Source organism: Symphodus melops (assembly GCF_947650265.1).
Source record: "Symphodus melops genome assembly, chromosome: 4".
In the NCBI taxonomy this organism is placed as follows: Eukaryota; Metazoa; Chordata; class Actinopteri; order Labriformes; family Labridae; genus Symphodus; species Symphodus melops.
In genome coordinates this window covers 1,823,342-1,833,978 of record NC_136694.1, presented here as the reverse complement: position 1 = coordinate 1,833,978, position 10,637 = coordinate 1,823,342, and the positions used below count along the sequence as shown (strand labels likewise).

Here is a 10,637-nt window from a genome sequence, read left to right as displayed (position 1 = left end):
TCCTAATCTCTAACTGCTCTGTTCACACTGTTGAAGATAATATTTTCAGTTTATCTTGGGTGTTAATGAATGGAAACAGGCTCTCAGTGAACGTTTTTCTGAAAGTGTGTATGTGTGTTTTATCAACAGCATCAAAGAAAGACAGAGTTCCTCTGTCCCAGTCCAGCTTCACTTTGACTTTCTCGAGCTTCTTTCGCACTCCAATAGCGATAGCAGGATGTGGGGATGACCTTGCAGAGTAACCATCATCCAAACTGAACCCTATTCTCCAATGTCCACTTTGGTTACCTCCCTTTCTGTTGAAAGATTCTGCTATCACACCCAGTGCCCAGCCTTTACTGTCTCCAACCTCAACATACCATCTGTGAATCCCTGACTTAAAACCCTCCGAGCCCAGGACAGTGGCAAGAAAATCAAACCTCTCTGGATTATCAGGAAGCTGCTTCTCCTCTCCAAGTCTCACACTGGTCAGATCATCAGACAGGATGAGGTATGGATTCGCAGAGTTTGGATCCAGAATCACAGGACAGTAGGAGACCATGTCCTTCATCTTGTTCCAGATGTTGAAGCTCAGGTTGCCCAGATGTTTGGCCTGGTCTATCAGAGCTCCTGGGGGCAGCTTTGGATCCTCCAGTATGTGGAGCTGCTGGACTCTTTGCACTGCAGCCTTGTAGTTTCTCAAGAATGAGGCGTCTTCAGCTCTCAGCTCCTCCTCTGTGGCTCTGACTGTTTCTGAGAGAGCATCTATCTCTCTGCTCAGAGCCTCCATCTCCTCCTTCATCCTCTGACTCTTCTCCTCCTCTTCCTCCCTCAGCGCACACAGCCTCGCCTCCTCTTCCTGTTTCAGAAACTGCTGAAGCTTCTTAAACTCCTCCTTAATCTGCCTCTCTATGTGCCGGGCCTGGACCTTAATATGGTCTGCTGTTTGATCAAACTTCGCTTGAACTAGTTTTAAACGCCTTATTTTCTCCTTTAAAGGCTCCAGATGTTCCTTAAGTTTCTTCTTGTGTTGTCCTGCTGCTTCATCAGTGGGTCTGAACGTGTGGTTGGTGTGTGTTTCTGAATCCCTGCAGACCAGACACACCGGCTGCTGATGGTCTAAGCAGAACAGTTTGAGTTTCTCCGAGTGCAAAGGGCAGGAATCCTCTGAAGATGTCTGATCTCGCTCCAACAAGAAGGTATCACACAGGTTCTTCAGGACCCGGTTTAAAGGTGGAGAAGTCTGTGAAGAAACTGTGTGACAAACTGGACACTCGCGTGATGCTTTCTGTCTCCACCAGTTCTGCAGACAGTCTCTACAGAAGCTGTGTGTACATGACAGAAGAACAGGCTCTCTGAAGACTTCATGACAAACTGTACAGGAGAGATCCTCCTTCAATTTGGAAGCCATTTAGTCCCAGAGTACAGCTGAAAACACAACAAACATAAAGTCAATGACCACACCTCTTCCTTCATCACAAACTTTGCTATTCAGCCTCTTACCACTACATTGCATCTTTGCCCTGATTCATTTAAATGCTGTTCTTTTTTTTTTTTTTTTTTAAAGATTTGTTTTTGGCCTTTTGCCTTTAATGATAGAGGGAGGACAGTGGATAGAGTCGGAAATCAGGGAGAGAGAGTGGGGAGAGACATGCGGGAAAACCCGGGCCGCCCGCGCGTGAGGACTGAGCCTCAATACATGGGGTCGCGCGCACTGCCGCTACGCCACCGGCGACCCCTAAATGCTGTTCTAAAAAATAGACCAGCAGTGACGTTGCGACCGTGTTTACTTTCGGTTTTCATTAAAACAAAACTTAAGGAAAAAAATACAGAGGATATAACCTCGGTGTCCTCAATGGTGGCTACGGCCCTGTTTGCTAACATGTACTTTTTTCTTTGAATCCTGTTTGTTTCATAGTACAGGATGAGAGTTCAATAAAAACCTTTGACTCAAAATCTGTTTTTAGAAAGAGTTCTCACAGTAAGCTCCAAATACACTTGATGTAAGATTAATTACGTTAACATTTCCTGTAAACTATTGACAGTAAAAAATATTGATGTGATGTACAACTAAAGGTTGGCATTTGAAAACAGGCATGTACAGCTTCATTATGAAAAAGCCCTTTTTATGATTTTTTTTTCCCCCCATCAGAGCTTCACTGATTTCTGGGATAATCTGTCTGACAACATAAAGCTTTGGTTCCTGTTGTTATACCTACTTTCAGTGTCTGTACAGTCCGCAGTTTGTCGTAGCAGAGTTATAGTTTTCCTCTTTGGTTGCTGAACTGACTGTCACAGTCTACACCTGCCTCGTCTTAGTAATTTTACACTAACCCTGCCTCGGCTCCACCCTGCCTGCTGGCCACTCCCAACTCAGTGCACCTGTTTACACAAGTGGCTTTCATCCAATGCAAAACTTTCCAGCACTCACTTCTGTAGATCTGCACATCTATCTAAATCATTACCTGTATTGTGTGTGCATCAGTAATTATATCTTACTCAGTAATCTCTATGTCTTGAGAAAAACTTTACATTAAAATACAGAATGAAACAGTGAATCCACTAAGGTATAAAAACCATTAATCTCCTAAAGAAAAGACAATCCCTTTTTAAGGATTAAAATGTGGATGACTGTATGTAAACAATGCAACAAAGGTGGTTCATTGAGGGCCTCACACAGGGCACCAACATGTTGGTTTGTACCGCCTCACACGGGGCACCATAGCGTCTCACTTTTGGGTTTTAGAACTTATTCCTGTGCCAGTCTGTGGAGGTGTTGTAGCAGTTGTTGGCCGTTTCTCAATATTGAGAACGCTTAAGAACAGACTTGCGTTCTCGTAGAGTTGTTCTTAGAAGTTGTTCTTGGAAGAGCTTTCTTGCAAGCTCAAAAGTTCATAAAAACACAACTGACTGTTTGGGGTGGACGATGCATTCTTCCGGGTATTGCATGACCCGCCTCAGCAGAGCAAAGCTTGCTGAGGTGGATATTTCCTGTTGGATATACAGTAAACCACTCAACAAGTGCATCCGATTGCTGATTTAGATAGATAGATAGATAGATAGATAGATAGATAGATAGATAGATAGATAGATAGATACTTTATTGGTCCCGAGGGAAATTCAAGGCATCCAGTAGCAGTATACAGACAGGCAGGACACAAAGACAATGCGCATCAATAATTTACATCAATAATGAAATAACTGTTTAAAAACAATAACAAGGACAGTTGCTCACTACTGATTTAACGTTTGTCTTTTTTCCCTCTGTGGTTTAATCCTCACAAGCCTGGTTTGTCGGCCATATATAATAAGCCAACCGTCATTTTTAATTTGTGGGGTTTAATGGTTGGTGGATGTTAAGATAACAAGAGCAGTAAATGAGAGTTTTATTAGAATAATAGGCCTCTTTCTACTTATAATCAAAGTATTTACTATGTATTATTGAATAAAGGTTTGATCACCAAATACAAAGGAATGATTAGATATCCATTGTATGAATGATTGTTGTTCACCTTTATATTATATCATGTTTTACTCTAAGTGTTTTAATCTAATTGTTTGAGATTTTAGTTCAAAGGTTAAAGGTATTCTGTGAAGAGGGCTTGCAGAAGTGATTACACATTCCAACATGTGTTTGATGTGGCCCTTTAAACTGAATCACTCACCACCAAATCAAACATAGGTTTAGTTTAAGGCCCTGAATAGTTAATCACTCATCCACATTGATAGGTTCAGTGGGCCTTGATAGATAATCACTCAAATGGTTTGTTGCTTAAAATGAAATGATTACTAGACTAGATGTCTTCCTGTGATAAGAAACAGGCCAGGTAGGAAGTGTCTTCCCCAATAGAAGGACAAAGGATTCGGGAGTATGATGCACCAATGAGAGAAGCGGAACCAAACATCAGGAGGCGCATAATTTGGAAAGCTGCCCAATCGGAGGAAGGACACCGCACATTCTCAAATGCATAATTTGGTTAGATAATCTCTGTCTAATGTATAAAAGGGTTCAGGGAAAGATAGTCGGGGCTCAGACTTCATGAACTGATCAGGTATCTGTCTGTTGTCAGGGACACATAGTGTTGAACCCAGAGACTCTGTAACTTCTATTCTTGATTCATCAGGTTAATAAACTCTGTTAACCTGAAAGAGACGCCTCCAGTCATTCCTCTCATCCCATCAAAAGAATGCGCAGAGATTTGAGGTAATTATTTAGAGGAGTCAGATTTCTATTAACAACATAGGAAAGGATTAAATAGCAACTTTTATCCTTCACTTGGTGACCCCGACGATGGGGGATGAGGTTTGATGGAGGAAGTTGATTAATTTATGAAATTCTTTTGAAATACGTTTCATTCAAATGTATTAATTTCTTAAGGTAGTAGAACGACTGCATTGAAGTCTATGGTACGACGTCCAGACCTATCCAGACATCGAGAGACCTCACAAAAACCAAAGGTGAACACAAACCTTTTCCATAAAATTGTGCACATTGGAAAATCTAAATTATCGTTGTCTGGTTTGCGTATAGATGGTGATGCACCAATGAGAGAAGCGGATGTCTAAATTTAGAAAATTGAATCAAGAATACAAGTAAGCGATCGAACAGAAGGCCGTACGAAGAGAAGTCAGTGGCGAGAGACTGACTGTGAAACCAGGGGCGAGAGACTGGTTGTAAAATCAGGGGCGAGAGACTAACTAGGAAACCAGGGGCGAGAGACTGGCTGGGATAAATGTTGGGCTGGGTCTTTTCTTCTGACACTGAATGATGTAAAGAAGGCAACAGGTTGAGCGCTGGTCATTTCAGTTGACAGAGAACTGTGTGTGGGATCATTGGGGAGGCGGTGAATGAGCAGAAGTGTATTAAAACTGTTTGTGAGTCTGGGATAGAACCCCCAGTGACTGGCCGCAGTTGTCATTAGGTCTGCTGTCGAAGTTTGCCAATTAGGACTCCAAAAAGGGCATTGCGTCTATACATTTTCTGCTGTTCACGTGTATATAGTGTTTTCTGTTGTGTGTTAATTTGAACTTAAGTTCTGCTCGCTTAAGTACAAATACTTAGAAATATATATTTTTTTTCGTCCATCGCACCTCCTTTTCTTTTTTCTCTCACTGGTTCAGAGAGTGGAAAGGGGAAAGGTAGGGGTTTTTTCTTCTACCCTGTTACCGGTATTTTGAGCAACACCTCTAGCTCTACCTGGTAAACCTGTGAGTAGATGTGTGTGTGCTGGTGGAGTTTTTGGATGTGTGTGTGAGTGCTGTGCTGGGTAGATGTGTGTTTGTGTGCTGTGTGGTAAATCGTGTGTGAAGGCCTGTATAATTATTTTGTTTGATGTGATTGATAAATAGAATTTTAGTGTTATTAAATAGGCATTAATAGTGGAACATTTACTGAAGGAGAGGAGAAAATCTTTTAAAATGTGTCTAAAGGTTTAAAACAAATGAACTATACATTTGCATAGTTAAGAGGAGGAGTTCTTTTTTAACTGCTAGAAGATTCATTTTGGGTTTTGGCTGTTGATTGGAAGAGTGGGGCTCTGGTCTGTGTGCTTGTTGACTCTGTGCACTGGGTTGATCAGTATCTTTAAAGGAGAGATTAGATAGGGTGTGTTTTACAGGAGAGAAGACGGCCCCATCCTTTCTTAGCCCATTCAGTATCACCCCACAGTCCTCACTGTTGTTGCTTTGTTTTTATGTAGTTAAATGTGTTCATGTTTTATAGTGTTTTTTCTTGTTGTTATATCGACATATTATATTGCTAAATTTGAGCATTGATTAATTCAAGGAGCGCAGGAAATGAGTTAGCTGTCGTAGATCACTAGTATTTATTTGCATGCATCTATTATGCAAACAACCCACTTTGTTTTTTACATTCTTAAAATAGAAAACCAAAAATTACTTTATTTTGGCCCCATAACTTCATATAAACTTTATAATATGTTCACCTTGCTGACATTTCAACTATTTCTAGACTGTTTACGAGTGATGTTTAAACAATTAGATTGGACATTTTACTGATATGACTGACAAACTGTACACAAATATAAAGTCACAGAAACAGGCCAGGCATGATGTGTCTTCCCCTACAGAAGGACAAAGGATTCGGGAGTATGATGCACCAATGAGAGAAGCGGAACCAAACATCAGGAGGCGCATAATTTGGAAAGCTGCTCAATCGGAGGAAGGACACCGCACATTCTCAAATGCATAATTTGGTTAAATAATCTCTGTCTAATGTATAAAAGGGTTCAGGGAAAGATAGTCGGGGCTCAGACTTCGTGAACTGATCCAGCATCTGTCTGTTGTCAGGGACACGTAGTGTTGAACCCAGAGACTCTGTAACTTCTATTCTTGATTCATCAGGTTAATAAACTCTGTTAACCTGAAAGAGACGCCTCCAGTCATTCCTCTCATCCCATCAAAAGAATGCGCAGAGATTTGAGGTAATTATTTAGAGGAGTCAGATTTCTATTAACAACATAGGAAAGGATTAAATAGCAACTTTTATCCTTCACGTTGTAAATCAGAATTAAATGAAAAACATGAACCGGGCATTAATTGTGGCTACGATTGGTATATGCTTTACCGAGAGGCGGCCCAGCTGATACCGAACTGCATGCTGGGATATCTCCACTCAGAATTTCACGCAAGTCACCAACCGATGAATCCTTGGAAAAAAGGCTGTGCTGAGAACACTTTCGGAAATTTTATCCGTTCTTGGCAGAATGCGAACTTGTGTATTGGGACAATAACTTGATCGCTAAAGATGACGTTCAATGGGTACGCCAGAAAGCAAGAACATACAAGAATGCATATTAACAGAGCAGAGGTTACTTTAAGACTTGATTTATCAAACTAGCATTGTTTTAAATACTTTAGTCTCAGTGAATAACTGTTGTATAGCAAACATGAAATACTTTTTTCATTGTTTTACACAAACTTTAAGCATTGATGTCTGTGTGCAGATTGTTATATCGGAGTCATCAAAAGAGCCCATCCTTAAAAGAACCCCAAATTTAATCAACAAAGAATGACAGACATTAATGGTCAGAACAGGACATCCAGATATGTTGTGCAGTAAGAGTCAAATCAAAGTGACATGGTAACAGTAGAGTAATATATACAGCAAAGAAGTGACAGTTCAGCAGTGAATAGAAACAAACATTGATGTAGAAATGTGACATAAAGTAGAATAAGACATGTGACAGTGAAACAGTCTGAATGTAGTGTAGTATGAATCCAATAACAGTCCTGGGTGTGGTGGTGTCACCGCCACTGTGGGGAAAGTTAGCGTCCATGTTGAACAAAGGCTCCCACTGCTGTTATACAAGCTGACAGTGGTCGGCACAGAAGTCCTTAGTTTTGCATGTGCTAAAACGTTGGCATGTGTAGATCTTTAACAGGTTTGTGGGTATAATTCATCATTTACAAACAGTTTTCACTCAAAATATCTCCATAAAAACTCTTCAGAGGTTAAATCTCGAGAAAAAAACACAATACGTTTAATCATCTTAATCTCTAACTGCTCTGTTCACAACGACTGTTGAAGATAATATCTTTAGTCTATCCTTAGGGCCAATGAATGGAAACAGACTCTCAGTGAACTTTTCTCTGAAAGTGTGTATGTGTGTTTTTGCGTCAGCATCTAAGAAAGATAGAGTTCCTCTGTCCCAGTCCAGCTTCACTCTGACTTTCTCAAGCTTCTTTCGCACTTCAATAGTAATGGCAGGATGTGGGGATGACCTTGCAGAGTAACCTTGGTCACTGAACTTTATTCTCCAATGTCCACTTTGGCTTTTTCCCTTTCTGTGGAAAGATTCTGCTATCACACCCAGTGTCCAGCCTTTACTGTCTCCAACCTCAACTTCCCAGCTGTGAATCCCTGAGTTAAAACCCTCTGAGCCCAGGACAAAGACAAGAAAATCAAACCTCTCTGGATTATGAGGAAGCTGCTTCCTCTCTCCAAGTCTCACACTGGTCAGATCATCAGACAAGTTGAGGTGTGGATTCGCAGAGTTTGGATCCAGAATCACAGGACAATAGGAGACCATGTCCTTCATCTTGTTCCAGATGTTGAAGCTCAGGTTGCCCAGATGTTTGGCCTGGTCTATCAGAGCTCCTGGGGGCAGCTTTGGATCCTCCAGTATGAGGCGCTGCTGGACTCGTTGCACTGCAGCCTTGTAGTTTCTCAAGAATGAGGCGTCTTCAGCTCTCAGCTCCTCCTCTGTGGCTCTGACTGTTTCTGAGAGAGCATCTATCTCTCTGCTCAGAGCTTTCATCTCCTCCTTCATCCTCTGCCTCTTCGGCTCCCCTTCCTCCCTCAGCGCACACAGCCTCGCTTCCTCTTCCTGTTTTAGAAACTGCTGAAGCTTCTTAAACTCCTCCTTAATCTGCCTCTCTATGTGCCGGGCCTGGACCTTAATATGGTCTGCTGTTTGATCAAACTTTGCTTGAACTAGTTTTAAACGCCTTATTTTCTCCTTTAGAGGCTCCAGATGTTCCTGAAGTTTCTTCTTGTGTTGTCCTGCTGCTTCATCAATGGGTCTGAACGTGTGGTTGGTGTGTGTTTCTGAATCCCTGCAGACCAGACACACCGGCTGCTGATGGTCCAAGCAGAACAGTTTGAGTTTCTCCGAGTGTAAAGGGCAGGAATCCTCTGAAGATGTCTGATCTCGCTCCAACAAGAAGGTGTCACACAGGTTCTTCAGGACCCGGTTTAAAGGTGGAGAAATCTGTGAAGAAACTGTGTGACAAACTGGACACTCGCGTGCTCCTTTCTGTCTCCACCAGTTCTGCAGACAGTCTCTACAGAAGCTGTGTGTACATGACAGAAGAACAGGCTCTCTGAAGACTTCATGACAAACTGTACAGGAGAGATCCTCCTTCAATTTGGAAGCCATTTAGTCCCAGAGTACAGCTGAAAACACAACAAACATAAAGTCAATGACCACACCTCTTCCTTCATCACAAACTTTGCTATTCAGCCTCTTACCACTACATTGCATCTTTGCCCTGATTCATTTAAATGCTGTTCTAAAAAATAGACCAGCAGTGACGTTGCGACCGTGTTTACTTTCGGTGTTCATTAAAACAAAACTTAAGGAAAAAAATACAGAGGATATAACCTCGGTGTCCTCAATGGTGGCTACGGCCCTGTTTGCTAACATGTACTTTTTTCTTTGAATCCTGTTTGTTTCATAGTACAGGATGAGAGTTCAATAAAAACCTTTGACTCAAAATCTGTTTTTAGAAAGAGTTCTCACAGTAAGCTCCAAATACACTTGATGTAAGATTAATTACGTTAACATTTCCTGTAAACTATTGACAGCAAAAAATATTGATGTGATGTACAACTAAAGGTTGGCATTTGAAAACAGGCATGTACAGCTTCATTATGAAAAAGCCCTTTTTATGATTTTTTTTCCCCCCATCAGAGCTTCACTGATTTCTGGGATAATCTGTCTGACAACATAAAGCTTTGGTTCCTGTTGTTATACCTACTTTCAGTGTCTGTAGAGTCCGCAGTTTGTCGTAGCAGAGTTATAGTTTTCCTCTTTGGTTGCTGAACTGACTGTCACAGTCTACACCTGCCTCGTCTTAGTAATTTTACACTCACCCTGCCTCGGCTCCACCCTGCCTGCTGGCCACTCCCAACTCAGTGCACCTGTGTACACAAGTGGCTTTCATCCAATGCAAAACTTTCCAGCACTCACTTCTGTAGATCTGCACATCTATCTAAATCATTACCTGTATTGTGTGTGCATCAGTAATTATATCTTACTCAGTAATCTCTATGTCTTGAGAAAAACTTTACATTAAAATACAGAATGAAACAGTGAATCCACTAAGGTATAAAAACCATTAATCTCCCAAAGAAAAGACAATCCCTTTTTAAGGATTAAAATGTGGATGACTGTATGTAAACAATGCAACAAAGGTGGTTCATTGAGGGCCTCACACAGGGCACCAACATGTTGGTTTGTACGGCCTCACACGGGGCACCATAGCGTCTCACTTTTGGGTTTTAGAACTTATTCCTGTGCCAGTCTGTGGAGGTGTTGTAGCAGTTGTTGGCCGTTTCTCAATATCGAGAACGCTTAAGAACAGACTTGCGTTCTCGTAGAGTTGTTCTTAGAAGTTATTCTTGGAAGAGCTTTCTTGCAAGCTCAAAAGTTCATAAAAACACAACTGACTGTTTGGGGTGGACGATGCATTCTTCCGGGTATTGCATGACCCGCCTCAGCAGAGCAAAGCTTGCTGAGGTGGATATTTCCTGTTGGATATACAGTAAACCACTCAACAAGTGCATCCGATTGCTGATTTACATCAATAATGAAATAACTGTTTAAAAACAATAACAAGGACAGTTGCTCACTACTGATTTAACGTTTGTCTTTTTTCCCTCTGTGGTTTAATCCTCACGAGCCTGGTTTGTCGGCCATATATAATAAACCAACCGTCATTTTTAATTTGTGGGGTTTAATGGTTGGTGGATGTTAAGATAACAAGAGCAGTAAATGAGAGTTTTATTAGAATAATAGGCCTCTTTCTACTTATAATCAAAGTATTTACTACATTAATGTATTATTGAATAAAGGTTTGATCACCAAATACAAAGGAATGATTAGATATCCATTGTATGAATGATTGTTGTTCAC

General features: G+C 41.2%; 1 protein-coding gene across 1 annotated transcript; it reads right to left on the bottom strand.

Annotated features, from left to right (window-relative positions):
• Positions 1–8,879, bottom strand: LOC306823034 (uncharacterized protein; the record flags this gene model as incomplete). The annotated part of the gene is made up of 2 exons (XM_079342399.1): positions 1–1,390; positions 7,503–8,879. The coding sequence occupies 2 exons, from the start codon at positions 8,877–8,879 to the stop codon at positions 23–25; spliced, it is 2,745 nt and encodes a 914-aa protein (XP_079198525.1). The 3' UTR covers positions 1–22.
• Between the last annotated feature and the right edge of the window lie 1,758 nt (positions 8,880–10,637).